At 44.1% G+C, this 19598-nt stretch overlaps 3 protein-coding genes across 4 annotated transcripts in view; 2 read left to right on the top strand and 1 right to left on the bottom strand.

Annotated features, from left to right (window-relative positions):
- abl1 (c-abl oncogene 1, non-receptor tyrosine kinase) overlaps window positions 1-5455 on the top strand; it is a 42644-nt gene extending 37189 nt beyond the window's left edge. Inside the window, exon 13 of one of the 2 annotated variants that reach the window (XR_009792366.1) lies at window positions 4879-5455. The gene's annotated coding sequence lies outside the window, so the exon portion shown is untranslated. Of the gene's footprint in view, window positions 1-1907; window positions 2028-4878 lie in introns of those variants that run through there. The other variant, XR_009792365.1, reaches the window with a different exon arrangement.
- rab14l (RAB14, member RAS oncogene family, like) lies at window positions 124-8182 on the bottom strand. Its single transcript, XM_061802128.1, has 8 exons — window positions 8041-8182; window positions 5530-5588; window positions 4290-4343; window positions 3661-3838; window positions 3011-3077; window positions 1979-2066; window positions 1743-1773; window positions 124-1649 (listed from the first exon to the last, which is right to left on the bottom strand). Exons 2-8 carry the CDS (start codon window positions 5579-5581, stop codon window positions 1472-1474), a joined length of 648 nt encoding a protein of 215 aa, XP_061658112.1. The 5' UTR covers window positions 5582-5588; window positions 8041-8182; the 3' UTR covers window positions 124-1471.
- The window catches only part of ddx54 (DEAD (Asp-Glu-Ala-Asp) box polypeptide 54), a 51644-nt gene continuing 40132 nt past the window's right edge, over window positions 8087-19598 (top strand). Inside the window, exons 1-2 of the mRNA XM_061802125.1 lie at window positions 8087-8261; window positions 17731-17872. Coding sequence (XP_061658109.1) covers window positions 8087-8261; window positions 17731-17872 — 317 coding nt within the window. The remainder of the gene's footprint in view (window positions 8262-17730; window positions 17873-19598) is intronic.

Genomic DNA, 19598 nt, shown 5'->3' with positions numbered 1-19598 from the left:
GCGTGTGTAAAAAAAATGTCATTGTGTCACAAGTGTCAGTGTGGATATTTATGTAATATGGAAGGTTTGTTATTGTGTCTCATCGCTCTAAAAATGACAAAATGCGACTCAAAACACCAGACGATATGTGCACAGGTTATGTATAATTTATTTTTTTTGTCTCTAGTCTTTTTGTCATTAAAATCAAATTTTTTTTAAAATCATATACACGCAAAAAATGCTTTTAAACGTTAGCACAGCTCCTGTTAAAAATTTATACATATGTACGTTTTTTTTTTTAACTGGTTGTGGGACAGACAAAAGCAGAAAGTGGTCACTCGTACGGCAAATGGGAAATAAAGACCCCCCCCTTTAGAAAACAAAAAAAAAGTCAAGACAGCAATGCAGAACTCAAAACAAGTTCTGCACGTGATCCGAAATCTGGCAAAGTTCAGTAGTGTGCGAATGGAAGGTGGGATTAAGTAGATGTTTGTTTCTTTCCATACATTTATTAATAGAAACTATATTACAGAACCCCCCCACCCCAAGCATTGAAATACAGGCAACCCACAACTAACACAAACTGTACAATGTCCGGATCCCACCTAGCCGGGACACCAGCACACATTTAAGCCAGATTTATAGTTATATACACGCACACACAACCATCCAATCAGCAGTCACTATAGTACACAAAATAAAATAGGGGGCAATTTTTCAGCCATTTATGGACATCTTGGGGGGGAGCATGCTGCTGCTTGGGCTATTATACAAGGCAGCCATTTTGACGACCAGACAAAAAAAAACAAAAAACAGCTGTCAGATTTGGGAGCAAAGACTAATAAGGCATCAGACAAATATTTGTGATATGAGGCTGCGACCGTTTGGACTTTGTGACGTTTATTAGACAGGGTAGCGAAAAAAGCGCAAAAATTGTCTGTAGGTGTCGACGTGCATGCACGTTTTGTCTGTTTGCGCCCCGCGATCGGCCGCCGGCCGGTCCGGGGTTTGCCCCGCTTTTCCCGCACCCGAAAGTCAGCCGGGGTTCGGCTCCGGCCCGCCTGTGACCCGAACCGGGGGCAGGGGGGGGGGGGAGCGCTAGCGATGCGAAACGGAATACCAGTACCAGCCACGCCACGGGACGCCTAAAATGCCGTCCGTGCCTTCGTTGTACCCGAGTCGGCAAATCTCGCCCCTCGATTGGTAGGCGATGCAGGAAGAAGACTGGGGGGGGGGAATTAGGTGGAATTCATAGCGCTATAAAAGCAAACATTAAAAAAAAAAAAAAAAAACAATTGAAGTGACACTCGTGAAATGAATGCAAGGTGGCGAGATGGAGCCAGAAAAGGGAAGAAAAACAAGATGGAGGGTAAGACAGGAGGAAGAGGGAGTCCATGTTTCACCTTCACTCCTCCGGGAATGGGGTAAAGGGGGGGGGGTACGGTGGTCTTGGCTGGAATTTTTTTTTTTTTTTTTAGGGGTCGCTTGGTCATTAGCATCCGCAGCCTTCCCTCTGAGGTTGTGGTTCGCTGGTTAGACGCCCGCCCTGGGGGGCCGACGGCTTGTGCTGGACGCCCGACTCGGCCGCGTTCAGGTCCAGGCTGCCGTCTTGGATGTTCTGGTAGATCTTCTTGGCCGCCTCCAGGAAGGCGTCCTCCACGTTTTCCCCGCTGAATGTGACACATGTTGACGTCAGTGGGGGAGGGGGGCCTTGCGGAAATTTTATTAATTTTTTTTTTTTGGGGGGGGGGGGGGGGACTTACGTTTTTGCGCTAGCTTCCAAGAAGAGCAGACCTGAAGACAGAAAAGAAAAAAACTTTTTCACACTGCATCTGATGCTCTCAAGTTCCACGTCTTGTGTGCGCCGAGGGGGTGGGGTGGGGGGGGGGGGGGGTCAGCACGTATTGACCAAATTCTCCTTTCAACAGTCACGCCACAAACACGTTTGGATGCGCGATTCCCCCACGCTCGACTTGGCGCCGGTTCCAGTCCAACTCACCGTTCTCCTCGGCAAACTGTTTGGCTTCCTCGTACGTGACGTCTCTCTGGGCCTCCAGGTCCGCTTTGTTTCCGATCAGAATGATCACCTGTTGATGTGCGGGTGGGAAAAATGATTTTCAAATAAATACAAAATCATTCAAATTTTTCAGGCATGGGTCCTTGAGACGATTTTTTTTGTACATCCTGTTGTAATAAGATAAATAAGTTTAATAGAAATAGATATAAAACTGTCAAATTTGGAGTTCATCTGTGAAATTGATGTCAGGGGTTGATTTCCCCACTCTAATTATCTCGAGCAGGGGTGTCAAACTCATTTTTCCCCGTGGGCCACATCGTTGTTCCGGTTTCCCCTCAGAGCCGTGATGACTGTGGAACAAAAATATTCAAATCATCTCATCATATTTACATCATCAATTTATGAACTAGTTTTGGAATCAGAAATCAAGGGTAATGTGTTTTCCAACTATTCACGTTTGGTAACACAAAAACCAAAGCAGCGCCTCTAAATCTGAGACCATGGTCCTTAATTGGAAAAGGGTGGTGTGCCCTCTCCGGGTCAGGGATGAGATCACGTATCTTGGGGTCTTGTTCACGAGTGAGGGAAGAACAGAGCGGGAGATCGACAGACGGATCTCTCTAGACACTCAAGATTTGGCTTTGTGGGCCACATAAAATCACGTGCCGGGCCAGATCTGGCGCCCGGGCCTTGAGTTTCACACCTGTGATCTAGGGGGTCATTTTGAGGACCCCTTAAAAGACAATTCAAGAGGGAGAAACGGACAGTTTGCATGGCGCAATATTGAAGACGTTTATAGTTGTGGCCGCCGGTGAACTTTGCATGTTGTGTAAAAACGTCAAGGCCGTGCGCCTTCTTCGTTTTACATAAAACACGTTTCAGTGTACGTCGAACGTGTTCATTCAAATAGAGAATCTACATAGTGTTTAAATATTCAAAGATTTAAATGACAGCCACTGGGCATCCACCAGCTTTTTATGATTCACCCCCCAAAAAAGATCAAATGAGACATACCGTATTGGGATTGGTGAGGTTTCTGGCATCGGTCAACCAGCTGCTGAGATGATTGTACGTGCTTCTCCTGAGTGAAAATGCAAACATTTAATATCGCGGTCACAAACGATCGGATCGGTCGTCGCTTGTTTTTTCGTTGGACCATTTTAAATCACGTCGCTGTTGGTTTTCCTCCCGTGTTGCGGCGCATTTTGGGGACTTTACAAGACTCAGGCGTGCCACGCGGAGACATTTCACACGGGCACGCCACGTTCATTTAGCAGGATGGCGACAACCGTCTCGCGGTTTGAGTAAGAAACACTGATACGTCTGCTTTGCTAAGCGCGCACTAGATCGGTGATTGTGTGATTATCAGGAAGGTGTACTGTAGGAAATTTTCCGAATTCACTCAATTGGTGGGAATGTTACAGTGATCGCTTGTTTATCATGTGGGTTATTATTTCGGACCATCTCCGCAATAGGTGAAATCGGAGAAGTAGGGACCACTGTGTGGATGCGCATGAATCACAAGGAGACTTTTCAGCACCGAGAGCGATCAGACGGTCACACCGGGTCATGTAAAATATGGCCCTTTGCTCTATAATTTTGGGAAACTGTACTACACACGTCCCTGTCGCAAAGCTTTTGCGTGGGACTCAACGCAGTCGTACCTGGTGATGTCGTACACCATCAGCGCCCCCGCCGCGCCGCGGTAGTACGAGCGGGTCACGGCCCTGAAGCGCTCCTGCCCGGCCGTGTCCCAGATCTGCAGCTTGATCTTCTGGCCGCTCACCTCGATTATCCTCGTGCCGAACTCCACGCCGATCGTGTGGGGGCAGTCTGCCATGACTGCGGGGAGGACCGGAAGGGATCGGATTTGTTTAACGGGGCTACTTAAGCGGGGTAGAAACAAACAAAACTGATGATGATGATAATCACAAGGGTGTGAAAATGCCGAGATTTTGTACAAGTTTGCAGTTTTTTTCCACTTGCACGCTCCATGTATCTTTCTCCGTGTAAAACCATCCAGCGGCAGGTGCGTGCCGTACTTAACCGGCGCGTTCAAAAATCCGCAAATTACCGTCGCCCTCGACTGAAAGCGAGACGGCGCGGCATCTGGCGTCTTAATAGCGCCCATTCAGCGCGACGGGGACCGAACGGCGGCGGGAGGCGGCGGCAGCTGACGCACGCGAGAGCCTCGCGGTGTTGAGCTTGCGCTTCCTCTGCCGTTCTGAGGAATTGGGGGGGGGGGAGAAGGCGCTCAAACGCTGATGATGAAAAGAACTCAGCGAGTACTTACATTTCTTTTCTGTGAATTGGTGCAGCAAACATGACTTGCCTACCCCCATGTCCCCTGCAGAGAGAGCGAGAGAGCGTACAAAACATGAGTCACAGAGAGAAACGCGGAAAGAACTTGAGGACAATAACGTCAGTGATTCCCAATCATCATCAGGTGCAGTGGGGAAAAATGATGTTTAATTTCCCACAAATAGCCGTCAATGTCACCCTGAAATCCCATTTGTCCAAATATGGCTCTCCGGGCACTCCCAAAAACATGAGACATCAATTGGACGTTCTAAATTGCCCCTAGGTGTGATTGTGAGTGCGCCTTTTTGTCTCGATATGCCCTGCAATTGGCTGGCGACCAGTTCAGGGTGTACCCCGCCTCCTGCCTGTTGACAGCTGGGATTGGCGCCAGCACTCCCCGCAACCCTTGTGAGGATAAGCGGCAGAGAAAATGGATGGACGGAAGTGTTGTGAAACTGCCCGTGTCCTCGTTCTGGGGACGCCATGTAGCATATGGTGTCACAAATTTTATTCATCGGATCACTCGTGGCTCTGGATCGTTTGTGACAATGATGTGACACAGGCGTTTGCTCTCGTGACAGGCCCGGGGTTTTTTGTCCGGTCAAGATCCCGGCGTGGCGACGGAGTGCAACGTAGAGGCTGGCGCAAGAGGGGCCGCATTCGCACCATTTTCACCAGTGACCACGTCACAAACGAGAGAATATTTCGCATTAGCTACTCAGCTAATTGCTATTTAGCTCTCTATGCCACCAACGTATTGTGTATTTGTTCTAAATAAAAGTTTAAAAGGGCCGCCACACAATTCTGTGTGGAGTTTGCATGTTCTACCCGTGCCTGCGTGGGTTTTCTCCCACATCCCAAAAACATGCGACATTAATTGGACGGTCTAAATTGCCCGTAGGTGTGATTTGTGGGTGTGGCTGTTTGTCTTGATGTGCCCTGCGATTGGCTGGGAACCAGTTCACGGTGTACCCTGCCTCCTTCCCGTTGACAACTGGGATAGGCTCCAGCACGCCCCGCGACCCTTGTGAGGATAAGCGGCGCAGAAAATGGATGGATGGGTAAATGTTTAAAAGATTACAGGGGCTGCCATTTTGAGTTCTTTTCACTGTCACATGAGTGACAAATCACAAGAATGTGACATCTTCTCCAATTTCCTCCTGCTGTATTTAAAATAAAAAAGAAACAATAAAACTACGGATCGTGGTAACATTGACTTTGGACCAACTCACCGATTATGATGTATTTGAAAATGTAGGAATAGTTGTACGGTGCGGTGGCCATTGTGGCTCTGGAAAAGAAGGAACACAACCCAAATTACTTTAAAAACACAATAAAAATAACTCGCAATGTCCTGGCTGCTCAGTACCATATGACTAAAGCGAAAACACAAATACAAGAACGAATTGTTGACAGCAAAGTCAGTTGCTTTTTATTTTCAAAGTGACAAGCCCCACCTCCTTCTCGGCAGTATAGCCTAAAAGTATTTTCCCAACAAAAATCCGATTGATTAAAAATAAAAAAAAGCAAATGACCGACTTCTTTTTAAAATGTAGATAATTTATGTTGAAAAACTGAAACGTATTTGCCTTGTGGACGCTTGCCTTCATTGCTGCACTACTTACCCACAAAGGTTGAGCAGTTTTTATTTTAACTTTATGTTTTTTCGGACACATTTAACTGACATGTCGAGAAGGTTTTACAATGAAGTGAATCATATCAATTTGATATTATCTTTTCATGGGAGAAAACTTGATTATGTGATATGATTGTGTATGATTCATTTCAAGGCAGACAACCCAACACAATTCCAATTCCTGCTGAACATTACCGGCCCTTTTTTTTTTTTTTCTCTCCACGCTCTGCCTTTCGTCAGCTGCCTGCCGTCACATGACCCTCATGTGGCCTCTCGATCCCCTGTGTGCATGAGTTCACCGCTGTAGCTATTAAACGTCGCTTCGATAGGGAAGAAAACACAATGTGGATTTTTTTTTTTCTCCCACTCTCCAAACCCTTCGTCGTCGTTTAAGAGAAGAAGTGCGCGTGACCAAACTACGTGGCTCAGCACTTTGTTTTTGACGCCAGACACGCATCAACGGTGCCTTCCCTCGACTCAACGGCTACTTCCCATTGTGGCGAGAGGAGCGCTTCTGACGGAAATCATGACACAGATAGATCCCAAAACTCCATAGAGTGCACTATTCGAAGGATGTGACTCATTGTAAATAAGCAAAATTTCACGGTAAACGGGGGGCACCGGATTACGACGATCTCCGCATTTGCGCTTACTAGTTTGTGATCCAGCTTAAGAATACATAGCCCCAGATCACAAGAGGGCGCGGTCAGTTACTGCATGCATACAAAATAAAACAAATCCATCTCCAGATGTAAACCCGACAGAGCATGCACATTTTCCCGCTACGGAGAATACTGAAAGGAGTAACGTAAAAAAAACTAACTGAAAAAAGATGAAAAAATGGCCTGCAACCTGCATAGCTCAATCGGTAGGAAAAAATGAGAAAAGGAAGTTAAAATAAGGTTGCACAAGTGTGAGCACCCTCTTATGACTGACAACGTCGCTGTGATCACAATCGGCGACACTCAAACATGTTTAAACGGGAGTTCGCTCAACCCTGCCACTATTCTGATAAACAAATAAAGTTCAGCTGTTGTAGAGAGCTTTTCTTGAAACTTCTTTTCATTATAGCAGAACCCTGAATGTTTTGCACTGACACTAACTGCTATTTTGAAGTGTCCATAATTCACAGTGTCTTTATCCAAATATTTACACTCATGACGACTCGCCTACTACGTGAATGAAATACGACGGAGGGGTTCCGACTTAGGGGAAAAAAAATACGTCGCCGCAGGAGGAAGGGAACGGCGAGCAATCTCTCTCTTTGTATATGTACACGTTTTGTTTACGGCCGAGAAGTACCTCAACATTTGCGTAAGCACATAATTAACATGCCACATTCAAGATAGATAAATTAAAGTTAGAAGACGGAAAAAAAAACATGATTAGTGAAATCCAACTGGAGTTTCCCAACATTTCCGTCCATTTAAAGAGCCTTCAATCTTACAACGCAACCCGGCAATTTACCTTTACTTTATTTCTACCAACCGGAATCGATTGTTCGGTAAAAGGTTTGACGTCCAGTGACTCCGCTGGCTAATTTTTAAACATTTTCCTCCATTCGGGGGGGCCCCCCACCCGAAATCACGCTCGGCAATCTTTGACAGCAGAGTTGGCGTTAGCGCTACAGCTGCTATGTGACATCAACGAGGTGTTATTGTGACAAAGGAACGCCGACATGTGTCTGCACGTCTTTTAAAGACATCGACGAGATACATTGGGAAGTTTTTTTTTTTCCAACTACTTATGTCTTTTTAAACACCCACACCTCTATACACAGCCTTAGCATGCTAGGTTGCTAACGTTAGCTCGCCCGGCATTGGATTATAGGACGAGGCTAACGTCGTGACAGTGTCATCAACATACTCAATAAGTAATTGCAACGTGATAATACTACTACTACACGGTATTTTGTTTAAAATAGTCAGTAATTACGTTGTTGGGCTAGCTCCTTTAGCCGATTCCTGACAACACAAGCTTTCAAAACTGGCCCGCATTAGCCTCATTTTTTTTTTTTTTTCGTTTGTTATTGTCCACCACCACAGGAGCCTTCCTCGTCTTCGTCCGGGGCGGCCTCGAAACGACTCCCGCCTCGGGTTGTACTCACCGGGAACGAAGCCTTGAGACGGGGAAAGCGGAGCAATTCCGAGGAGATGTTGAGCGGGTTATCCTGGCGGCTCGAGCAGGATCTGCCTATCCAAGATGGCGGCTGCAGCGGCACAGGGTTTCCTCCACTCTGTACAATGGACTTGAGGGACAAAGAGCACCACTCACAGGAGGAGGCCACCCTTTACTCGACATTAACATTACCTCACCTCACCTGTACAGGTACACAAACCTACATACCTAACTACCTGTTTCACAAATCCATGATTTTTTTTTAAATTAAACACCTCACAGGCAAGGCACCGTTTTCCATCTGTGCTCACCATGAATACTATCACTCTCAGTGATTGAGTGCATTTACTATAGTATACATACACTTTACAGCTCGTGCACGTGACGTCACCGTTTTCACGGCGCCATATTGCCGGTCAAAAACAGCTGCTCGACAATGTGCGGGACATTGAACCGCAGCAGAATACACACAATTCCGGAGACTTGTTGTGCAGATATTCAAAGATGTCATTCTATGCAATACCAGCTGAAAAGACCAGAAAAGATAGATGGATTTTGGCAATTAAACGTGATGGATGGTGCCCAACCAAATACACACGACTGTGTAGTGATCGCTTCACTCCAGGTAGGAATTATTCTTCTCAATCTCAAATTCCCAAGAAGTATTTATAATGCCAAGTTGGCTCATTTGAGAACAACAGGGAGTCGTCTCCAACGTACACGAAGCGTGTTGCAGCAACACATTAATCTTCGGCAGTCTTTTTTTTTTAATCCAATATGGATTGTTCTCAAATGAGTCTAATGCGTATTTAAAAAAAGAAAATAAACCGTCGGTCACACAGAGGTTTACCGAAGTTCGTGTAGCTGCAACGTGCATCCGTGTATGGGGGCTGAAGCCTATCCCAGCGGTTTATTTTCTTTTTTTAAATATGGGTTGGACTCATTTAAGAACAATCCATATTTAAAAAAAAAAACGTCTGTAACGGCGAAATTTACCAAAGTTTAATTTCTGGCTGCAACGCGCTTTGTGTGCGGAGGACCCGACTCGCTGTCTTTTTTTTTTTTTTCCAATTGTAGTTAATGAATGCGACTTTGTGGAAAAGCAGGGGTCATTTATTTAAATATTGGTATTTGTATTGAAAACATCTGAGTGGCTCCATCGCTATGTGGGATTTATTCTTGATTAAGAACAGATCCAGCACCGAAGTATTTGTATGCGTTCAGACTTTTGTACGCTTTCAAACTCTTCCGTGTAAAACTCGACGACTTACTCACCAGATCCATGCGTTGATCCAGTTGTCCAAGACAAGCAAAAGCGGGGTAATAGTCCAATTTATTGTTGGCGAAAACATCGACTTCAGCATTAAATATGGGTGCTCTATGCCAAGTGTCTCTCATTTTTCCACGTACCCTCATTTATTATCACCTTCTAAATTTTTAATGGTATCAGACAAAACCCTGGGCGTCGTGCTACAAGACGTATTTTCGTGTCGCCACCAATCGACTTAGCATTGAACAATGGTTTGTTTGACCGTCACTTCCGGCCAGTGACGCGATTTGATGACGTAGGTGCACGAGCTCTATATAGTATGCAGCGTCGCATTTACTGACAGTCTCGGACGGATATTTGACGTTTAAAGCCGTCAATGGCATTGAACGTGTTATAATGAAGTCCGCATGACTTTTGATGGCTCTCGTTTTAAGTTTTCTGACCCCAACAACTAGAACGCTCTACAACAAAGGGTAACTCTTTTAGAAACATTGTTTTTTTTTTTTTTTTTTTTTGGGGCTGTTGTATAATGTTATGTATATCCATTTTTTTTTCATCCTTTTCCTCACAAGGGTCGCTGGAGTCTCTCCAAGCTAACTTCACACGAAAGGCGGACTACACCCTGAACCGGGTCACGAGTCAGTCGACGTATCGACCCCATCACTGAACGGGAAACGATCACGCGCCACTCGGAGGGGCGGGGGGGGGTCTATTCGAGGTAAGGTCTTTATTTATACAATTGCGCAATTAGAGCAAGGCGTCTTTTCAAGCCGAGTCAGCATTTAATTGCGGCACGGTATCTATCACAGCGCATGACATTATTTGAGGAAAAATGTGATATATACAATATGTCGGGGGGGGGTAATGCTTCTATTATCTGCAAATGCATTATAAATTAGATGATGCGATCGAGGCATCTGTCATCTATCACAGCAATATTTTGGAAATGTGCAGTGTCTGTCCGCCCGTCTATCTATCCATCCATCGAGCCATCATTTCAAGACAGGAAACATATTTTTTTGTGTGAAAAATATGAATCATTTTATTCATACCATAATGGACCACTTGACATGCATCGACTCTGACAATCATACGTATAACCGCATGCAGTCTGATCTCCCGAGATGAGCTGGGAGAACAGGAAGGAGAAAAAAAAATGAAATAAAAAAATATATATATGTATATTTCATTTAACAAAAAAATCAGTGAGTGACATTGAAAGAAGAACACATCTCACATTTTCTTATCGCAACCAAGACATGAAGTTCCTTAGAAATGAAAATGAACGCACGCTATGTCCTAACTGAGCCTTTATAAAAACTAGCCAGTGCGCTTCTGTTGGCTTTAACAAAAGCTTGAGTGACTTTTATAACAAAATGTATTTTTATGCAAATGCTGAGAGAGGCTTTCATGCATGGAGTTGGAATTCCTCGAAAAAGATGGGGCTGTAACTTTTTATCAGGGCAAATATGCCATCAAGTCTTCAATGAACCTCACAGCAGACATATAGACAATCATAATCCGTATCTTTCTTCAGATCTATACCAACACATAGCATGTACATCGCGTCGCATGTACATATTTATTTTTTTCATACGTAATCTGACTAGTCTAACACTCAAATTGGCAGTTTACGCTTGGCTGAGTTCGCAGTTTTCCATCTTTAAAAATGATTAAACACAAGGATAATTTTGAAATATAACGTCGCGAACATATGACCGTAATTCCCGGCCTACAGAGCGCACCTGGTTATAAGCCTCACCCGGTACATTTGTAAAGGAAATACCATTTGGTACACACATACGCCCCAGCTATGTAAAAGCTGCAAGTGCCCACATTGAAATGCACATTGAAACATGAGATATTTACAAAGACGGTACACAGAGAGTTTAACGCTAGCGCCGCTGCGCTAATGCTAATACTAATGCTAGCGCAGCCACGCTAATGCTAACGCTAATGCTAGCACTAACGCTAGCACCGTCATGCGAATGCTAATGCTAGCACCGCGCTAATACTAGCGCCACACTAACAGGGCCAGTTTAAAAAAAAAACATACCTGTAAAAAAATCACTGAGACACGGCAGTAACACGCTAGTGCAGCGCTAACAGTGCTTGACCAGTAAAAGTTACTTCCTCCTGTATTCTGCCGGTCTCGCTCTAGTGCCCCTTGTGGCCGTTAGAAAAATGCACAAATTAGCCACATCACCGCATAAACCGCAGGGTTGAGAGCATGTGGAAGAAAAAGTCGCGGCTTTTGGCCGGGAATTACGGTAGGTGCGGGCCGAGACAAAGACAGTGCAGCTCAGTTTCTACCTAGCGGACGTCGTGGTGAGCGCTGCGCTTTTGGCAGGACGTCAAAATCGCTAATTCTTTCAAAAGTGGGTATCAGTGTGGCAAGCTAAAACACTTCCAGCGGCAGTTCACAGCCCCCCACAACGCCAAAGCAATTAGAAATATATTTATTCCTGTTTTTAAAGCATAATAATTCACACTGTTCAAACTGCCATAAGTGCACAACCGTCGTTTCCTAAAAAAGAAGCACTGCCGTAAAAACAATATTTTTAAATCTGTTATATGTGGAAATCTGTTGTTGAAAACACAAAAGATAAGCAGTTTTTGGTCCGTTACCGTACCGAACATCCGCTTGCAAACCAAGGTGCACACTGAACACCTGATCTTTTTGTACATTTCACACCGGGCGGCGAAGAATCCATTCCGGCCCTGACATAAATCACTCTCATATGCCGAGTGAGCACATGAGAGTTTCACTTTCACGTTTTTGAACACACGCAGTGAGTTTGTGTCGCCTGTCGTCTACAAGCACATCTTTAGCATCAGCAAGCCGGCCAGCGCGCACGCGTAGTGCGGTCGGCTGCGCGAGGGGGCGCTGTTGCACAGGTCCGAGTCGCAGCAGTGGATGCGCACGCCTGGCAATTCCTGTTGTTGGCAGTGCCTGGATGTGGCGCAGCCGCTGGTCAGGATGATGCCCCGTGCCGCTGCATGGATGGATGGATGGAGGGAGGGAGGGATGGAGGGAGGGAGGGAGGGAGGGAGAGAGAAGTCAAATTAGTCACAGTGGCTCAGCAGGAAAATGGCAGCAGTAAGCAGCAAATAGTGCAAGTGTGCAATTAGCAGTCGGCACGGTGGCTCAGCTGGTAAAGCGTTGGCTTCACAGTTCTGAGTACCCGGGTTCAATCCCTGCCCCCCGCCTGTGTGGAGTTTGCATGTTCTCCCCGTGCCTGCGTGGGTTCTCCCGGGCAATCCAGTTTCCTCCCACATCCCAAAAACATGCATCATTAATTGGACACTCTAAATTGACCCTTGGTGTGATTGTGAATGTGGCTGTTTGTCTCTTATGTGCCCTGCAATTGGCTGGTGACCAGTTGAGGGTGTTCCTCGCCTCCTGGACAGCTGGGATAGGCTCCAGCACTCCCCGCGACCCTCGTGAGGATAAGCGGCAAAGAAAACGGATGGATGTAACTGCAGGAAGTACTAGTGCAGGGGTGTCAAACTCATTTTTGTCGCGGGCCACATTGTAGCTACAGTGTCTCCTCAGAGGGCTGTTATGACTCTGAAACCATAAAAATATTTGTCAATTCAACATATATATACAGGAAATTTGAAATTATGGTAGATATTTGAGCAAGAATCATGGAAGTTAACACACATGATTTGCCTTCGCGGGCCACATAAAATTATGCAGTGGGCCAGATATGGCCCCTGGGCTTTGAGTTTGACACCCACGTACTAGTGTATTAGAGTACAAATACATTTTTATGAGAGTGAAAAGTTAATTTGAGGTGTGTCGTTAACAGAGAATTAACACATTTTAAGACGGCAAATTTTATTATGGCACAGCAAATGACATTTGGGAAAATACGTCATCCATTTGTCGTTGATTAAATAATCTGCAGAAATGTTGCAACAGCCCATCCCGAACATGCAATACAAATCATAATTTCTCAAGACAAATGGGAGTCAAATTGTGTTTTGCATCCTGGCTCAGCGTTCGAATTAAAATATGGAAAATTCCGAAATCCGGCCTGACGTTCCCCGGACACAAGGAGCACAGAATCGGGGACTCGAAATCTTTATAATTAATAGTGCGGTCCCGTCGTAAGCGTCACATCCCCCCAATGTCAAAATGCATTTTTTTTCCTTCTTTTATTTACTTTCTGACCTCTTCTCAAGAGGTTATGTTTTCATCGCAATTTGTTTGTTTGTGCATCTTCCTGACAGCAATTTTTTTAAATATAGAAACTTGCGTCCATCCAAAGTTGTTGTAATGTAAAGATGAATTGAACAAATTGTAATCCTACAGGTTTTGGCGGGTAAGACAACACAAATATATCAACTCCTCTTTTTGCTCCTCCCTCTTTCTGTGTCCTAATATGAATTATAATGGTAACGGGCATCATATTTACAACTCACATTACGCCTTTACCCTAAAAATGTGAAATGGCTTACAGATTGTTTGGATTTTTGAATATATACACTGGAAGTAAGCATGTACATAAGGTGAAGACTCTCCTTAACTTCCACTAACAACCCGAGCTAAACTAACTTCATCTGAGACGTACTTGGGGTACATCGCTACGAAATACTTCCTTGACACCAATTGCTATGAGCATTACAGAAATTGCGCAAAAAAGATAGCAATTAGTGAATTTGTTAATAGCAGACTACTCATACATTTTTCTGTCTCAATACAGTTATGAACATCAACTTCCACTAACAACCTAGACCACAGGTATCAAACTCAAGGCCCGGGTGCCAGATCTGGCCTGCCGCATGATTTTATGTGGCCCGCGGAGGCAAATCATGTGTAACAACTTCCATGATTTTTTTTTTTTGTTCAAATCTGCACCAAAATATCAATTTGTCATATCATGAATGATAACATTGAGCTATTACAAACATTTTTGCATTTCCAGACAAAATAGTTGGAAAAATCCATTACCCTTGATTTCTGATTCCAAAACTAGTTCATAAATCTCACGTGTAAATATGACGAGGCCGTTAAAGATTTTGATCATTTCACAGCCTGCAACAAAAATGAATTTGACACCCCTGACCCAGACTAAACTTCTCCGCATAAAAAGATGTTAAGTCTCTCAGTCGAGATTTGTCCATTCAAGATACTTCCTTGACACCAATTGCCGCAAGCATTATAGAAAGACATTGGCTCGATTATTAATTAATTTAATTATATTCACACATACTGGCGGCACGGTGGATCAGTTTGTAAAGCATCGGCCTCACAGCTCTGAGGTCCTGGGTTCAATCCCAGACCCGCCTGCATGGGTTTTCTCTGGGCGCTCCGGTTTCCTCGTGCGACTTTAATTGGACAATCTAAATTGCCCCTAGGTGTGATTGTGAGTGTGGCTGTTTGTCTCGATGTGCCCTGTGATTGGCTGGCAACCAGTTCAGGGTGTGCCCCGCCTCCTGTCCGTTGACAGCTGGGCTAAGCTCCGGCGCGCCCCGCGACCCTCATGAGGATAAGCGGCAAAGAAAATGGATGAATGGATAACACATACTGCGTAGGAATTTTGGAGTTACTGCTAAATTCATACACGTGAACGCTCACATGCGGTGACATCAATCCGGAGCTTCCACTAACAACCCAGGCTAAAGTTAGCACTTTTCTTACATACAAAACATGACAACATACTTCCTTGACACCAATTTCTATTCAGACAGGGCTTTGGCGGCTTCTTGTGGCATTTTAGGCTGTTTAGAAAAGAACAAAGGAAGGTTTTACAGACCAAAAAAATTGATAATTCGCTAATAATGAACCGAGATTTTGCGAAGGATTACTGTAAACATTTTAAACCTTGGCAGAGGTCTGAGCTCGAGGTTTTTGCGGGCTGACTTGATGATTTTGACAAAGTGTTTGTCAGTCAGTGTGGTAGTGTCAGCCTTCATCTCGGCTCGCCCTCTCACAAAGAAGGAGGAGGGGGAAAAAAAGGTGCCTCATCAGCCCTTTGGCCTTCCAGACGTCAAGCGAGGGAACATCTGGACGTATGCGCGCGCCCACGCCGGCATCTGACCATCACCGCCGCCCTGTTGAGGACGTCCGCCGCATCCTCCCGTTCGACTCGACGCGGCACCGCGGGCGGCTTCTCACGGACTCAGCAAGGCGACTAAAACGGCGGGCGTTACGTAACCCGGCTAAGTGAATATTCACGACGGCGGCCCCGAGAACAGCTCCATTGAAGTACGATTAGAAATGATTAAGCAAATGTCCTCTGGCTCGCCACAGCGCATTCATCACCATTTAATCATCTGCTGGCCCATACATATTCGCCAAATAAATATCTTCATTTTGGGTGCATTATCTGGGTTAGAGAACAAAGAAATCCTCCAACTCGGTCTGTCTGTCCGGCAATGCATCATTTACGGTATAGAAAATGTATAAACATAACGATGATTTATCACAATGTGATTTGGGATTTCGGATTAACCATAGGTTTTACGTACAAAGCTAAGTTTATTAAAAAGACACGTTAAAGTAAGTTTTTAAAAAATCCTTCATTCAATGGGAACCAAACAGCAGGCCAATCCAGTTCCGCTTTCTTAGTATGTGACGTCACGTGACTAAGAAAGCGTTACTGCGATTGGCTGGGTTTTCGGTTCGGACCTGGGGCAACCCTGCCTGGTGGCGCAGACGGTGAATTTCAGACAGCGAATTGTAGCCGGTTGAATTGTTGACATTGAAAATTTACAATGTGATCACTTTACATTTCAAATCCTTATTCTGTTTTATGTGGCATTTCAAATTCAAATCCTGGTGGCACATATTTACTCCCATAGGGGACTGCATCTATGGGTTGAGTGGGGGTGCAGTGCCCCACCAGCTGGTCTTATGCCTTTTATATTTAATACAGAGTAGTACAGGGGTGTCAAACTCATTTTTGTCACAGGCCACATTGTAGTTACAGTTTCCCTCAGAGGGCCATTATGACTGTGAAACCATAAAAATCTTTAATCACCTCATCATAATTATACATGAAATTTGAAATTTTGGTACAGATTTTAGCAAGAATCACGGAAGTTAGCGCACATGATTTGCCTTCGCGGGCCAAGAAAAATTACGTGGTGGGGCCGGATCTGGCCCCCGGGCCTTGAGTGTGACACATGTGGAGTAGTGATGAAGTTGTGGTACTTATGCTTATGAAGGAATCCTAAAACACCTGACATGTGGAGCCATTGATATGAGGTTTGTACAATACAATATCCTTAATAGAAATTCATGCAAAATTATAATTGTTATTACAGCGTAATTGGGGATTTTGGGTTAGGTCATACTATTCAAATGTAGTTCATTCAGTAAAAAAATAAGACTTTTTAAGTATGTTTCCATCAGTTAAAAAATATAACATTTTTAAAAGTATGAATTTATCGGAAAGGAATTATATTGAAAAATTCCTTTATGCTTACACAACCCGGGGCCAGCTGTGTTTTTTTTTCCTTTTTTTTTTCTGGGTGGGGGCTACAGCAATTTCCGTAAACTAGAAGTAATACCCTCAGTATTAACAAAAAGTGTGTAGGTTGTATTTCTAATTATGATGACCCATTTGTCGATGCTTAAATCCATAAGTGAAAATCCAATTACAGTAAAGCCTCGAACGTCCCCCGTTTTCGAACGAAAATTTTTGAGATTTATTTGCAAAAATCGGAACTCGAACGCCCCTGACAAAACCCGGAAATCACATATTGCGCGTGGCCAGACCAGCTGACCCACGACGCGCTTTGTCTGCTACTAAAAGCATACATTTTAAGCAAAAAATAAATATATTTCTTAAATTATTTTATTACATAAAGTATTTAAACTATGCATGTATTTCTACTATGCAGTTTATTATCAGGAAAAGCAAAAAAAAAATGCTTTAAAAAGCCTAAATTTTTAGGCTTCGAACGCATTATTTTTTTTTCATTAATTACAATGGGAAACATGGATTTGGTTTTCGAACAAATCACTTCTCGAACCGTTTTCTGGAACGGATTGTTGTCGAGAACCGAGGCATCACCGTACTCCAATTCAAACCCCCAACCTCAGAACTGTTTGATGCAAATCATGTAAAGAAAAAACCCCCAAAAAAGTCACGGTTGCACTTTTCACAATTTCTATCTGAATCCATTGGAGGAAGCATCCTGCACAACCCTCGCACATTCATTATCAGCACTGCTTCGGGGTTTTGATGTATTCAAGACGTGCGGGCCAAAAGTCAAGCGCGGGCGGCGGTGGCCGCGGGTGCAAATAACATCTGGCAAATTGAGGTCCAAGAAAGGTCAGATGCCGATTTAACGTCCGAAAGCTACTTTGCAATCATTCCTTGGTCTTTCGGTATGCGTTCTATTTCTCGCGATTAAGGCCCGATCTACTCACTGCTCTCCGTCTTGATGCAGAAGCGGTGCTTGAAGCCCTTGTGCGAGTGGGTGCAGGTGAGCACCTCTGGGTTGGAGCAGCCCACGTCCACGTAGCGCTGACCCTGGATGATGTTGCAGCCATAGCACTGCAGAGCCTCCACTGCACGGGAGCACACAAAAGGTAATAATCACCAACTGCTACCGCAACGTCTACGGGAGGAACGTTAAACATAATTCAACCAAATACTAATAACAGTTTTATTGCTACAGTCGTGGTGGAACACAATCACGGAGATTAATATAATACATTTGTGGCCAGTATTTGCCGTTGATTGATATTATATTGTTTTATCTATTCACACTACGTGATGAAATATACTGTACAGTCGTTATAATGTTTAATATTCCAATTACTTTATTGAGTCAGGCGGGCAAACCAGTTATGTATTTTGCTAGTATCTCTGAGAGCACAGGTGTCAAACTGGAGGCCCGGGGGGTCAGATGCGGCCCGCCACATGATTTTATGTAGGCCGGCGGAGGCAAATCACGCGTATCAACGTCGATGATTTTTGTACAAATCTAAACCAAAATTTCAAATTGTCATATCATGAATGATGACATTGAGATATTGCAAGCATTTTAGTGTGACCATACATCAACAATCGTTAGCCATTATTTCTGATTTCTGATTCCAAAACTAGTCGGTAAATTGAATGTGTAAATATGATGGGTCAATTAAAGATTTTTATAGTTTCAGTCATAATGGGCCCCTGACAAAAATCATAACTACAATTTTTGACACTCCTGTCTTAGAGGTATTTTCACTCATTTGAGGTTATACAAGCTAAAAAAAAAAAGTGGAAGTTTATTCGGAATTCATATTAAATATTTAGCACTCGTCTTACAAAGTGGTTTGTGACTAAGGGATACAGGATGCTATTTACATCACACGCATTTTCTCGCGATCAAAATGTGTTCAACATTTTACTAAATTCTCAGATAAACCCCGCCCCACGAGCTGTTCTTATCTGTGTTTTATATTTAATAGATGAACGTTTTATCATCTCATTTCAAGTTGTCGTTTGTTGAAGGTCATATATTATACACTGTAAGTTTTAAGTTCATCGTCATTTTAGTACAAAACCTGACTAAAGAAAGTTTTTATCGAGTGATGACTTTGTAGAAGGGTCATGCGGGTGAAGTGTACAATCAACTGTTTTTTTTTTGTGTGTGCGCGTTATATTTAATATAAGAGGAGTGATTCACATATGGGAGTCACAGTATATAACAAATGTTTGTTTTGGGAGTAACTTTGTGGCAAGTCATCCAAAATATTAAGCACTATTATTACAAAGTGATTCGTGATTTATATAATTAAAATACACTGAATTAAAAATCACATGATGCATTTGTATATTTTAACAACTGTTATTATAAAATCTTGCTAACATGTAGAGGCCCTTCTGTCAGTGACAACTTTGCATTAGGAGCATTGAGGGCAAGTGCCCCACCAGCTGTTCCCAGTTATTTTATGCAATATTTTAGTCACGTGATTAATCTGTATACCTGAGCTCATACTATGTATAGATCCATATTTCGACTAAATTTGTTCATATCTGGGGCACAGCGTGGTGGATCAGCTGGTAAAGCGTTGGCCTCACAGTCCTGAGGTCCCGGGTTTGTCCCTGGCTCCGCCTGCGTGGAGTTTGCATGTTCTCCCCGTCCCTGCGTGGGTTTCCTCCGGGTGGGTACTCCGGTTTCCTCCCACATCCCAAAAACATGCGACATTAATTGGACACTCTAAATTGCCCCTTGGTGTGATCCTGAGTGTGGCTGTTTGTCTCGATGTGCCCTGCGATTGGCTGGGAACCAGTTCAGGATGTACCCGCTCACCTGCCTGTTGACAG

Source organism: Syngnathoides biaculeatus, chromosome 17, assembly GCF_019802595.1.
Source record: "Syngnathoides biaculeatus isolate LvHL_M chromosome 17, ASM1980259v1, whole genome shotgun sequence".
Classification (NCBI taxonomy): domain Eukaryota; kingdom Metazoa; phylum Chordata; class Actinopteri; order Syngnathiformes; family Syngnathidae; genus Syngnathoides; species Syngnathoides biaculeatus.
The sequence above is the reverse complement of the archived record's forward strand: the minus strand, read 5'-3'. Positions and strand labels throughout refer to the sequence as shown.